The sequence below is a fragment of the Mytilus galloprovincialis genome, chromosome 6 (genome assembly GCF_965363235.1).
Source record: "Mytilus galloprovincialis chromosome 6, xbMytGall1.hap1.1, whole genome shotgun sequence".
Taxonomy (NCBI): Eukaryota; Metazoa; Mollusca; class Bivalvia; order Mytilida; family Mytilidae; genus Mytilus; species Mytilus galloprovincialis.
In genome coordinates, this window is record NC_134843.1 from 98,021,653 (window position 1) to 98,036,464 (window position 14,812).

The 14,812-nt window shown below is 32.3% G+C and overlaps 1 protein-coding gene across 1 annotated transcript in view; it reads left to right on the top strand.

The window, feature by feature from the left end:
• The window catches only part of LOC143081088 (E3 ubiquitin-protein ligase rnf213-alpha-like), a 105,332-nt gene that overhangs the window by 69,867 nt on the left and 20,653 nt on the right, over window positions 1-14,812 (top strand). Inside the window, exons 45-57 of the mRNA XM_076257324.1 lie at window positions 3,136-3,476; window positions 3,725-3,891; window positions 5,163-5,384; window positions 5,717-5,928; window positions 7,053-7,155; window positions 7,908-8,008; window positions 8,364-8,549; window positions 9,195-9,452; window positions 9,907-10,030; window positions 10,833-11,101; window positions 11,505-11,625; window positions 12,332-12,448; window positions 13,105-13,212. Of these exons, the coding sequence (XP_076113439.1) occupies window positions 3,136-3,476; window positions 3,725-3,891; window positions 5,163-5,384; window positions 5,717-5,928; window positions 7,053-7,155; window positions 7,908-8,008; window positions 8,364-8,549; window positions 9,195-9,452; window positions 9,907-10,030; window positions 10,833-11,101; window positions 11,505-11,625; window positions 12,332-12,448; window positions 13,105-13,212 (2,329 nt within the window). The remainder of the gene's footprint in view (window positions 1-3,135; window positions 3,477-3,724; window positions 3,892-5,162; window positions 5,385-5,716; window positions 5,929-7,052; window positions 7,156-7,907; window positions 8,009-8,363; window positions 8,550-9,194; window positions 9,453-9,906; window positions 10,031-10,832; window positions 11,102-11,504; window positions 11,626-12,331; window positions 12,449-13,104; window positions 13,213-14,812) is intronic.

Genomic DNA, 14,812 nt, shown 5'->3' on the forward strand with positions numbered 1-14,812 from the left:
AGCGACTTATTATTTTCACCAAATAAACATATACACAACTGAATTAAATTTTTACATACCTACTAGTTTTGCCTGTTATGTGACAACAAGTTTATTCATTGTATATATGTTAAAAATAAATATATTTTCAGTTCATGCTTTCAGACTTTCTGATGTTGATTTGCTCAAATAAAAACCATAAAAAATCATAGATCCTCAATAAATTATTTTTATAATCATTATATGCACATATACAGATGTTAAATTAAATTATTAATGCACTTATCTGAAAACATCTGCATCATCTTGTTCCTCCGTAAATCCTAATCAGCGTAATCAGATTTTGATGACGTTTTTACCAGTACACTAACGTCGAATCTCGCCCCAAATTATATCGGCCAGAAGTTGATCTGTCTCCGTAACGGTATTATAAATAAATTAAAGGTATCGCATAAAAGTATTAATTACTGGCCAGTTTTTACTAAATATAAGAAAATTATACTTTATTAATCGGCACATGGTGCATGCGGATCCCGGATAAGATAGTGGCCGCATTATTTAGGACAGTATTTTCTAGGGTCGAACTAGTCAGTACAGTTGAAAACAAAGCACGTGGTTATGATTTTTTTTACAGTTTACATAAGTTTAGAAATCAAAGTTTTACGATGTCGATCATTATATTATCATTGATGCCGGACGACAACTAATAGTAACACACTTATGGGAACTTGGGGAACATCAGAAACGCCGAAGCTTGTCTGGCAAAACACTCGTTGACATTTCTCGGACGCCCTGCCATTTTTATTGCGAAAATCTCTGCATTTTTCTGACTTATAAATATCTGTCAAACTGAATATTAAGTGACACTTAAATGTGATTGGCTTCACCTGACAGCTTTGGTGTCATACACATTGTTACAGTGAGTTGACTGTTAGTGTTGCTCTCCACCAATTGCAATTCATTCAAAATTTTGACCAAATTGCAATTTGTTTTATACAATCAAATTGTTCAACTGGTCAAAATTTGAACCAACTGCTGTAGAAAACCACAGCCAAGTCATGAAAGTGCAAGGTGATAAAATAAAACATACTTACAATCCTATAAGACTTTTACTCCACTTAAAAGATGTTGTGACAAAATTAGTTCATCAGTTTGTATAGTTATATTATATTCATTTTCATGCTGAAGGGGAACTGTTTATTTTGAATTGCTATTAAATTGTCCAAACTAAGCTTTCATATAGTTTTTCTTTCTAAAAGTATTCTATATTTATAAGAATCAGATATCATTTTAAATAAAACATCATATATTCAGTAAAATATGTGTGACATAACAATATGCTATTGATAAGTTTTCAGGGGAGATAACCTAAAATATTGTTCTTTTGAATAAAGACTTTTTGAAAGAAAAGTTATTATCTCCCCCATGGAAACTTCCTAGAAAGAAAAACTATATGAAAGCTTAGTTTGGACAATTTTATAGCAATTCAAAATAAACAGTTCCCCTTCAGCATGGAAATGGCTATAATATAACTATACAAACTGATAAACTAATTTTGTCACATCATTAAAGTGGAGTTAAAGTCTTATAGGATTGTAAGTATGTTTTCTTTTATCACCTTGCACTTTCACATTTTGACTGAACAATTTGTTCAATATTCTGACCAGTTGAACAATTTGGTTTAATAAAACAAATTGCAATTTGGTCAAAATTTTGAATGAGTTGCAATTGGTGGAGAGCAACACTAACAGTCAACTCACTGTAATTAACACCAATAACCTGTACTTGATGTTATCAGAGACATATATAAAAATAAAATTGAAAATGGGGAATGTGTCAAAGAGACAACAACCCGACCACAGAAACTAAACACTTACATATTTTCAACAACATAATTATGGTTCATACAATTTCCCGTTTTAACTAGACTGGGATCCCAGCTTCAGACAGTCATCCCGATTGGGATCCCGGCTTTAAACAGTTTCGATTGGGATCCCAGCTTCAGACAGTTACCCCGATTGGGATCCCAGTGTTTGATATTTATCCCGTTTCATCTTGACTGGAATCCCGGCTTCAGACAGTTATCCCGAATGGGATCCCAGTTTCAAATATTTATCCCGTATGGGATCCCGCCTCCAGATGCTTATCCCGGTTTATCCCGACAATTTCACCGGGATTGCATTGGGATCCTGATGGATCCCGTTTTCGTTTTCTCTTGGGATACGTTTGAAAATGAGCAGGAAAAAAAAATCGAATTTCACCGATTTTAACGATGCAAAAGTACAGGGCCCAGTGTCATCCTAAATATAAAAAAGAAGATGTGTCATGATTGCCAATATGACAAATCTCCACAAGAGACCAGAAATAAATTCACTAATAAAATATGTTATTTATATTAAAATACATCAAATAATAATTTAGAAATATAAAAACTTGATAGAAATTTGTGTTAAAAAATCATTTTGTTATCCCAAATTGTGGAACTATTAACAAAGACAATTTACTTATCCAATAAAAAAAATGGAAAATCGTGTTATAAAAAAAAATCATATCTTAATTTGGTCTACTTTTGACCAGTTCAAACCAGCTCGACTAATGAAGTGTACAAATTTTCAAATAAATATAATTATAATTATTCTATAGAATTTGCCCCTTTTTCAGTTGGATACAATCACTTTTTTTTAAGTCTTTTTGATACTTAGTAATACCACACAAACATGAAAAAAGTATGAGTTAGTTCTGTTTTTCAACAAATTACTGCTAAAATTACTAAATAAACTTACTAAATTTCAGGATCTGTCAAATGAATGTATATTTATAAATGTAGAATTAGAAATGTAATTAAAAAACGACTCTATATCAAGAATAAATCACCCAAAATGCATAAATTCCAGAGTTTACTTATTGCCTAAAATTATGTTCGGCAATAGGATGAATAATCATCATCAGATTTCAGGCAATAAGCTTAATGCCTGAAAATTTCAGGCAATAACTTAATACCTAGGCATTAGCTTGTTGCCTAGGATTTCAGCTTAATGCCTAATTTTACTTATTGCCGCTAACATATATATATATATATTGTGGACTGAAAAAGGCTTAAAAATCTAAAACATTAACTTTTAGTATGTAATCATTTGTATACATATTCTTTTTTAGGAACTTTGCCCTTCAATGTCTGGAATCTAAAGTTATTCCTGTTTTAGCTGGTATTATAGCCTTCATAGACACAAACAAAAATCTAGATATACTAGCTAATACAAACCGCAATGATTGGCAGTTCCATCTTTGGTCTCAAATTTTAAATAGTCCAGAATTGACCAATCTGAAATATTCATTAATGGTATCGCCAACAAGACATAAAGAACTGCATGAAGTTTCTGTTAAAACAACGTCCTTGGATGGAAAACTGTTCTCAGCCAGTATGCCATTTTCCTGGATTATTTTCGGTCAGATTGAAGAAGTTTTGAGAAAAACTATTGATGCAAAAGATATGAAAGGTAGATAAATCAATTGTTTAATCTAGAACAATCCCATTAACATTTAATAATTGTCCACTAATTTGTGTAATGCTCGGATCTAGGTGTCAAAAGTTTGCTGGAATATTTGAAATTTTGTTTATTTTTAGATGTTTTATTTTCTTATTTTTATTATGTTTTTTTAAGTTCATTTTCGTTGACATATATCCTATACTGGGTTCTTATATTGATACTTTATTGTTTTGTTCATGTTTACTTCTGTTTTACAGACAGTGACTTTGATGTGGTGGTGAAGGCTTCAGAAATCTTCCAGTCTATACCATTGGGTAAACTACTAGATAGTATAGAGGGAACATATATTCATAATGTTCTAAAGGCATATCTTAAAGATTTCATTCATATGGTTTATCCTGTGCAGTCAGAGGAAGAATGCAGTGTGAGTTATTATCACAATTTATTTAAAAAAACAAAGTATTGAGACAACTTAAGTGCCTGCCTCAAATAAATCCATGCAAAGTCATCCAGAAGCAAGGTTACAAGATCATCTTCATATTCTGTTACAAGGAAGGTCTAATCATATATTGATTTCAGGAAACAAAATAATTCCAAAAATTTTCAAGGATATACCTTATAAAGGGCTGTTTCTAAAAATAGAATTTCTGTCAAGATAAAAGGTTAAAAACATGCTATTTTTGCTAAAATACGCCTTCGAAATACATTAATATTTTGTAGGCATTTTAGTATTGCTTTATCAATTATATGAACAAATATGAAACTAATGATTATCCTAAAATTGACCTCTCAAATTTCCTTTTAAGTGCAGAAAGGTCACCAAAAGGTCAAATTTCAAATGTTGAAAATTTTGCAAAAAATCAGGTTTTCAAAGTATTACATAATGATTGAGAAACTATATATGTCAAGCAGCACTAAACAAATCCCAAAAGGGTTGCCATTCCAACAAATGTATTACATGCTTGAAAAGCATTCAACTTATGATGAATAAAAACTAGAAAATCTTCAAGAAAAACATTTTGTAGTCTGAAAATTGTAAGAGTTCTTTTTCTTTCACGTATGGAAGAAAGATGGACACAGCATTGCCAAACAATAAATGAAAAGACAACACTCAGCCATTATTCCACAAACACAACACAGAAAACTAATGATAGATCAACAGAAACCCGATCAAAGCACACTGATGGACTCAAAATGCTCTTATGGTGATTGTGTGGTTCCAGTACAGGACTTAATAACAATACCTTATTGACAGAAAATTAATATTCCTAAAAACTGAATATTCAGGAAATATTTTTTTTTACTCTTGAATCAAATAGTTTGATCAGTACTAAAGATTATTGAACAAATAAAACTTTATGAATTCATTATTGTTTAATTCTTTAGTACGGCCAAATTAAATAGTATGTGTGGTTTCAGTTGCATCCAAAACAAATTAGGGTAGGTCTGTAGGGAATTTTTCTAAAAATGGTTGGGTTTTTTTTCATTGATTTTATGGGAGCAAAATCCCTACTTTAACAGTGTTTAATGAAAAAAGACAAAAATATTGTGAGGGTTGGCTTTTAATAAGACTAAAACTTAAAAGTAGGGTAGGTAGGGTAACTGTAACCACACATATTTTTATTTGGCCTAAGCAGTAGATGTTTGTATGTTTTTTATATTTTTTAACTGATTCATATAACTTTCTTATATTAGCTGATGTGTGAAAATGTAGTAATTGGATGTAGACAACTGATTCGTGGAGAATTTGGAAGAATCCTACCCTCCTTTGTAGGATGCCACATGACTTTTATTCAACATGACACAAGGTTTAAAAACTTTTCAAACATTGTACATGTATGGCCAGAATGCAGCCAGAAGACACTGGATTACCAACAGAAACAGACTACAGCTCATTTAGTCACTCAGGATGAAATTGTAAGCAGCTCTAATGATTAAGTCTATTATTTCTTTTTTGTATCAAATTCAAGGTAGAAAATTTAATGTTCTGCAATGTGAGAGTATATAAACTAGTAATTTGTATTTAAGGGATCAAATGTGTCGACCTTTTATGAATTTTTATTTGAAGATGTACTTCTGCAAAAGACATAACTATGTTGTAAAATTTGTGTCTATTTGGTAAGTTTCTGAAGAATAAGATATGTTTAAACTAGCAATACTGTTGTTCGCTGCCCTATAAGACTACTGCAGGACAAAATCATTTGTAACATATGGGTGAAATGTGAATTAACAAGCCAATCCTTTTACAGACAATAGATATACTAGCACTTCACATGTTAATGGGTAAACTTGAGCCAAACAGAGAGGAGCTGAATATGACAGAAGGTCGAACAAAATGGATGAGACTAATGTGTGATTACAGACCAGTTGTAGAAAGGATTTTTGGACATTTTAATCAGGAATTTGAGGACAAAGACTGTCAATATGGTGAGAGGTGTGCAAAAGGAATAGAAGAAGCAAGGTATTAATTAATTTTATAAATTTTTTTTTATCTTTACCTGTTTAAGAAAGAGGATTTTTTTTATGGCCCCCCAACGAAGTTTTAGGTGCCATATAGTTTTACCCTTGTCCGTAATTCCGAAAATTTTGTAATTCCATAATTCCGAAATTTCGTAATTCCATAATTCCAAAATTCCGTAATTCCGTAATTCAGAAATCCCGTCATTCCGTCATTCCGCAACAAACCATTACACAGAGTTTTTTTCTAAATGCCTTCAGATATTGGGCTGATTTTTGGTATGTGAGTTAACCATGATGAGTTTCAGATCAAGTTTAAATTTTGTTCTGCTCTGCTAATTTTTGCTGAAATTACGGGCTATGGACTTTGATAAACTGTTGAAAATCACAGTTATACAGACTTTTTTTCTAAACTCTTTCAGATATTGGGCTGATTTTTGGTATGTGAGTTAACCATGATGAGTTACAGATGAAGTTTAAGTTTCGTTCCGCTCTGCTAATTTTTGGCGAAATTACGGGCTTTGGACTTAGATAAATTTTATGAAAATCACAGTTATACAGACTTTTTTTCTAAATGCTTTCAGATATTGGGATGATTTTTGACATGTGAGTTAACCAAGATGAGCTACAGATCAAGTTTAAGTTGTGTTCCTCTTGGCTAATTAATGCCGAAATTATGGGCTATGGACTTTGATAACTTGTTGAAAATTACAGTTATACAGACTTTTTTTTCTAAACGCTTTCAGATATTGGGCTGATTTTTGGTATGTGAGTTATGGTATCATGATGAGCTACAGATCAAGTTTGAGTTTCGTTCCACTCCGCTAATTTTTTGCCAAAATTAAGGGTTTACAACTTTGAAAATTGTTGAAAATCACAGTTATACACACTTTTTTTTCTATATGCCTCCAGATTTTGAACTGATTTTTGATACGGAGACTACCATCATGTTTGTGTCCACATGGTGTTATTGAAATTGCAGATTTTCCAACTTTTTGAGACTGGGCCATTCGTGTCGCTTTGACACATTTAGTTTTAATATGTAAGGTGAAAAATAGACAATACAGTTTTATTATTCAAATTCAATTCTTGAATCATTAAAATAATTATTCATTATATTATTATAAGGTATCAGTGGACCAGAGCAGTGGTGGTGAAGTTATTGATAGAACATGTATGCAGTACTGGAAAGGAAAACCTTGATATCAAACGATGCATGACACTCTGGGGTGTGAGTATTTATTCTATTCTATTTAGTAAATAATGCAATACAGATATAATTGGCACATTTCAAAAAACGAGGATTGTTATAATAAAAAAGTAATGTTTTCTTGATCCTCTAGTTTTATGCCCCACTAAGGGGCATTATGTTGTGTTCGTCCATCTGTTTGTTCATCTGTCCATTTTTTCTTCCTTTCATCTGTCCCACTTCAGGTTAATGTTTTTTTTCAAGGTAGTTTTTTTATGAAGTTGAAGTGCAATCAACTTAAAACTTGGTACACATGTGGACACATTCTTGTTTGGGACAAATTTTGCAATAGTTTTTGGACTTTCTGGGACTTTCCTGGATATTTTTTGTCCTATTTATGGGTATTATGTTTTCTGGTCTGTGCGACCGTTTGTCCATCCATTTGTCCATCTGTCCTGCTTCAGGTTAAGTTTTTGGTCAAAGTAGTTTTTGATGAAATTAAATTCATATCAACTTGAAACTTAGTACACATGTTGCCTATGATATGATCTTTCTAATTTTAATGCCAAATAAGAGTTTTACCACAATTTCACGGTCCACTGAACATAGAAAATGATAGTGGGATTGGGGCATCTGTTTACTATGGACGCATTGTCGTTTATATTTGATTTGGTAGGACCATCAATTGTCGAATTGTAGATAATAATGCAGTATACAGTTTAGGAATATTATTATTGACAAGAAAGTCATATTAGTAACTGCTATTTTATTAATGTTCATAATTTATTTCCCAGTTGCTCAGAGAGAAGGCTGATATGAAGACCATCAAGTCACTCCAGAAAGTTGAAGGTTTCTTGAAACTCTGCAACAAGGATATAGCAACACAGTGCTTTGGGTAAAACAAATATCATATAATAATACAGTAAACATGACAAAAGTTACCTTGAAATCTTCATAATGCATCTTATGTTTAACATTTCTGGGTCAAACAAAACTAATTGTCCCATAAGATTCATTGAATTATATTTCCCTTCTTGCAACTCTGTTTTCTATGAAATCTGAATGGTGTATTTCTTAGCATAACACACAAAATGTTCATGAACGTCCTTAAGCTTGTTAACAAGTATTTAATGTCAGATTAAAGAAAATTTGAGACTTGTATGAGAAAGGGTGGAAGCTATTGCTGAATTTATAAACTTGATTATTAATGAGTGCACATTTTTCATCAAAACTTATTTTACTTTTTGCAGTCAGCAAGACAAATGTACTCAGTGTGAGATGTTGATAGAGGGAGCTCCTGTCAGACTTCCTTGTGATCATGTGACATGTAGGAAATGTTTCCAAGGACTTGTAACTACAGAAGACTTTGCATGTCCAAAACAAGACTGTCAGGAGATATTCCCAAAAGATTTGGACCCCAATACTTGTGATACAAAGTAAGATTTTAAATTTGTATCTACTTTCTTTACCTTAAATTCAATTGACAGCTTTTAATGCTTCTTTTATAGGTGATAGGAACATGAAGTGTTACCCTTTATCGTCTGTCCATCTGTCTTTCCATTCATTTCCCTGTCCATCCCCTTTTTGTTTGTTTGAAGCATGAGCAGGGGCATTGGTGTACTTTGACACATTTGTCATGTTTTATTGGAAAGACAAGTTGAACTTTTTTTAGTTTGTACTTGCATTTGTTATGCTATATTTTAGTGTTTGGTTTTGGCCAACAGATTCTTGCTTTATAAAAACCCAAATGGTATTTTTCAAATACACCTAGTCACTATTTGTCCGCCATTACTGGAAATCTAAACAGTTTCTATAAAACTTTGACATCTCAATAGAAAATATTTGATGCCACAATGAATAAGTGATTTTTGTATGATGACAAAAGTTCAAGTGGTGCAGATTCTCTGGTTAATCAGAACAGATCTTCAAATAGCAATACTGTGTATTCTTACAGCCTTTTTTATAATTCCTTTTTTTATGTTTTCTGGTACCATAACACAAGTCGAATTTTGTTTCATTGAAATGATATTTTTTAATGATGAAAGCAATGTATTATTTTTTGTTACAAATCTTTTTTCTAGGTTGGAAATGAAAAAGTACTATGACTTCAGGAGAAGATGTAATAGTTTCTTTATGGAGGTTGTATCACAACTCTGTTTTGCTGATGGAACACCACCGTCAAAGGAGGTTATTGATAAACTGCTGTCATATATCACAGGTCATAGTAGGACTAAGAGAGCTGAGAGAATTGTATCTAAAGAATTGACTATATTTGAAGATTCTATTGACCCCACACCAGTCGTGAGGTCATTCCTCTTACAGCAGTTGATGCAAACAAGGTGAGTTAGAAGTCAGACTGTTATCATAAACAACTCATTACCAGATGTGAGGAATGTGTCAAAGAGACAACAGCTGGACACAATTGTAGAAAACAGCCCAAGGCCACCAATAGGTCTTTAAATCAGGGGAAATTTATGCACCCATAGGTTGGCTTTAGATGGCCCCTAACAATTTTTATACTAGTTCAGCCAATTGGACATTACACTAAATTCTGAAACATACAAATGAATCAAAATTGAGTATACAAACAATACTTAGCATAGCAAACACAACCAATGTAAATCAAAATGCTTATCATTGATGACAGGAAGAAACATCAGAAGCAAAGTTGTGATAAAAATAGGGCAAAGGGAAGTAACCAGGTCTTGAAATTGATGTTTGTGGAATTCATTTGTTTACAATAAGTAGCGACAGATAAATAAATGTTTTGACATAATTGTTAACTGTTTTCAGCAGTGACAATGAAATACATCAGTATTTATCAGCCTATTTTACCAGTGCTAGTGACTTAGTCAAGACCTCTGGAGATCCTCATCAGTTAGTGGAGTTATGTCTCCTTGTTCTGCAGTGTATGGAGGTAAGTGACCTTCATCTATACATCTCAAAGGTTGATGCAATAGTAATGTATAGATGAATGGAGACATATTTTCCTTAGGGAAAAAATATATTTTGTTTTGGTAGACACGTACTTTCAATCCTGATTTAACTCTCTTTAGGGAACACCTGTCGAATGTGGTCACTTTCATTTAATTTTTGCATGAAATTATCAATTTTACCTTTAACAACAGTAATTTTAATGTTTTTAACTACCGATATAATTACAACAAATAATATGTGTGCTAGTATCGAAGTCAAAATGAGAATTGAAACTGATTTACAATTAATGTTATGTAACAGCTAGGTGAGGAATTCATGTATTCCTTGTGTTCTTGGATAACTCCTGTCAGTTTCCATTAGTATCACAAACTTTTTCTCTACTAATATTAACATATTTTGAAAATTTTCTTCCAATTCAGGACACAGTAATCCCCTATTTTTCTTGGCCCCTGCCGTATTCAGTGTTACCCTTGACCATCTGTCCTTCCATCCTATATTTCTTTCCGCAACTTATCTTTTATACAAATTATATGAAAGTCATACACGATGCTGAGAACCAAAACTCATAGACTCAGATCAAACTACATGAGTTTGTGGGGCCAAACAGTTTAATGTCATATTTGTTGTATCATTTGAATTATGCCAGAATTGTAGCAATTGGCTTAACATAATTAGATAATTGTTGTATAGAACTATGCATAAGAGTTCAAATGAGGAATATATAAACTTTAACCAATGAAGTACAGCCTTCAATAATGGGATTTCATGTTAATTTTATTCAGGATTCCTTGCATCAGCAGTTTGACCAAGATGAACATATTGCTGCAGCCACTCAGATGTTAAGGGAGGCTGTTCCAAACATCGCAAGTGATAATGACATTCTGGACAAAATCGGACATATTTCTAAAGTCAGATTTTCACTGACTGTTGTTGCCAAATATATTCATAAATTGTACGGAACATCAAAGAAATCCATGCCTGATGCATCCATGAGAAGTCTTTTTGAGGAAGCAGCCAGACTTTGTGATGAATGTAATTCACCATGGCCAAGGTATGGATGAATTGTAGTTTCTAATTGTGCTTAATGAGTCATCAATGTTAGCATTGGATAAAGTCAGTGTGAATTAAATAGAAATGATACACTAGATATTGCCAATAACTAAATTTTGATGTCACTCAACACATATTCACTTAGAATAGAATTGCATATTAGGTATCAAATACCAATTTACAGTACACCACAGCAATATACAGTACATTTAATTTCTCCATGCTATTATACCTTTGCTGTGTTATCTTTTTCTTTTGTTGGTTGATGAACATTTTCCTTAATTTTTTAATAAAAAAATCCAAAAATAAACAGTGGTTCATTGGAAGTAAACATTAGATAATGGTTTGAGGCAAGATTGTAATCTAAATACAATAGTCATCCCTTTTCTACCCCTACATTGCAGAAGATACTTTGTAAAGCAGTTGTGTAGACAGTATGGAATAGACAATTACCAGACTATAGTTGCTAAAAGTGAATCAGGACTGTTACGATGGGTCAATCTACCAGAACTTAAAGGACGACAGGTAATAATGACAAATTAACATAACAATGGATTAAATCCATGAACTGTTCTTTTGTAACTCCTGTTTATCTCCCTATGTAAGGTTAAGAAGTAAAATATAATATTTTGGCTTAAATCATGTCCAAAAACATTTCACAATTATCAGGGTCAAGTATCCAACACCTGAACATGGTCACTGCCAGCTAAACTGGTTGATACGAGAACAGAACATCTGATTGAAGGGCCATATTGCTTTCAATGCTCATTATATCATGGAAAACAAGATAAGATCTTAAACAGTAACTAAAATTGAGAATGGAAATGGGGAACTGCATTGTTAAAGCTGAGCAGAATCCCATTTCTCTGCAAAGAAACACATGCCTGACAGTTAAAACAGTATTTGCATATTTACATCATAAAGCTAAACCAAATATCAAAAAAACAGTTAAATGTTCATTTTGCACAAACTTAAACAGTCTATGGAAAGTCAGTGGTTGAACAGGTTCCTAAAATTATAATATTAAACTGCAGATAGATAAACAAGAACTGATAAGGGGCATAAAACTGTTTTTGAGCAAGAAAAATTATTTCTTTGAGAACTTATTGAAATTTGCAAATAATTTTAGAAACTTAGTTTATCATGCAGGAAGCCTGTTTTTAAGAATTATTTGAAATTTACAAATAGTGTTAGTTATGCAGAAGACTTAATAGATAATTTATCACAACAGGTTGAGGAATGCCATGATAGATATATAGTATTGGGAGATGACTACAAACAACTGAGAGAGACTTTAGTCACAACATTGTTAAGTGGACAGATTGAAACACTGGAGAAGATTTTACTGGTATTTATATCATGTTCTATGTAGCTTTATTATTGTACAAGTAATTTGATAAAGGTTCTTAAATAGTTACCAAGAAAAGTAAGAAAAAAAAAATTAATACCCAACCTAGAAGCATTAGGTTTTTCCATCTGTGGGTCTGTTTGTGTGTTTGTTTCGTCCATTTGTTCGTCTGTCTGTCACGCTTCAGTTTTTGGTCAAGGTAGTTTTTGATAAAGTTGAAGTCCAATCAACTTGAAACTTAGTACACATGTTCGCTATGATATGATCTTTCTAATTTTAATGCCTTAGTAGAGTTTAGACTCCTATTTCAAGGTCAACTGAACATAGAAAACGATAGTGTGAGTGGGGCATCCGTGTACTATGGACACATTCTTGTTTTTTTTTTTATAAACAAAGATTTGCTTACTGTAATCCATAACTTATAGAGCAGAGAAAGAAAGAATGGCACACTTATGTTAGCCCTGTAGATTAATTAACAAAGTAATAATTGACATAGACAAAATCCTTGTAGATGTACTAGTGAAAAAAAACTTTTGAGTTCATTGATGATACTTTGAATATTTCTATTGAGTGACTGAAATCTGTGGTTTTGTGATATATTTTACTTTCACTCATTCAGAAGTTCACATATATGTATGCAAATTCTATATTAACAGAATCCTGGTAAAAAATGGCAGACTAGAATAAAGTTATCACTGGCCATTCACAGAGAAATCTGCATGAAGAATGTATATGAGGAAGATCGGCAGAAATTAACTCTCAAAGTTTGTTTTTACTTCAATTGTAACTTTAATGATATTTTAAAAACATGAAATACTTTATCCCCATCAGTACCATTTTGCTTTTATCATTTCAGATAAGACTTTCCAATGTAAATGAACTTGAATTGTAATATGTCTAACTATAACAAGGCTTCCAAAAAATATTTGAGCCAGCCGGACATTTCATATCTGATCCCAATTTTAATCCCTTAAGACTTGGTCACAAAAGGCAATTATGGTAATCAGATGGCCATTCCAATGATTGACATAACATTACTGTGCCTAACCAATCACCTTTGGGGTATTATAATACCTACAGTGTTACCTGGATAAAAAATTGTCAACACAATTTGTCCATTTAAACTGTACAATAGGTTTTGTGAGAGATTATCAATAGGTGGTCATTTAACTACCTGAAAAAAAAATTTAGGGCAAAAAACAACCAGGTAAAATCTACAGGTAGTTAAATGACCACCTATTGATAATCTCTCACAAAACCTATTGTACAGTTTAAATGGACAAATTGTGTTGACAATTTTTTATCCAGGTAACACTGTAGGTATTATAATACCCCAAAGGTGATCGGTTAGGCACAGTAATAAAAACCGATTTTAAACTTTACTTTGATATGATATGAATTTGATGTACGGATGTAACTGTTAAATTGGCAGTGCAACATTCAAAGTGTGCACATCAGCGTGCTCATATCTGCCTTAGACTTTTTATTTGTGCAAAATGACATTGTCAAAAACTTTACTTTCGTTTCACATTGTTCTAACCGCAGGAGAGGTCAACCGGATGTTGACTTGACAATGGTAAAACATGGACCATAAACGGATACGTAAAATCCGTATACGTTTACAAAGCACGACTGAGTGAAGAAGCTCTTTCCACGTTATTTCTTCAACAAAATACTTGAAATGAACGTTAGATACATGTATCAATGATAGTTTTAGCATTTTTGAAGAAATGTAGGATGCATAATTAAATTTCCCACCTGTGCACATGCGCACACGTGTTCTAGTTCATACGATGTAGTTCTGACGATTTTTCATTTAAAACCTTTTAATTTTTTCATCAAATTATGTTGATAAACTAATTTCTAATAATTTTAATCTTTTGGACTAAATCTATTAGAAACAAACCGCTGAAAAGTAAGAAAAAAATTGTGAATAAACCGATCAATTTATACGATGTCCGGTACTGAACATAGATCACCTGTCACCTGAACAGGTAGATTTCAGCTGTCCAACTACTAATTAGCCTTGATTAAAATTAGAAAGTATTGAAGTAGGTGTTGTTTTGATAGTAATTAATCATCATGTCACATTTATGACCGGAAATGTGATGATGTTAAAGGCAAAAGGTTGGGTCAAAAAGATCGTGAATTATGTAAAAATGACAGAAAAAGCCTTGAAAACTAAAAAGTATATGACCGTTTCATGCTTTGACCAGCCGGACTTTTACCGGACATTATACAAATGACCGGAATATATGACCGTTTTGGAAGCCCTGAACTATAACTGAATTATACTGTTATGAATTCTAAATTTTAACATAGTTACATTAGTGGTTGGAACGAATAATGGTCATTCAAAATATA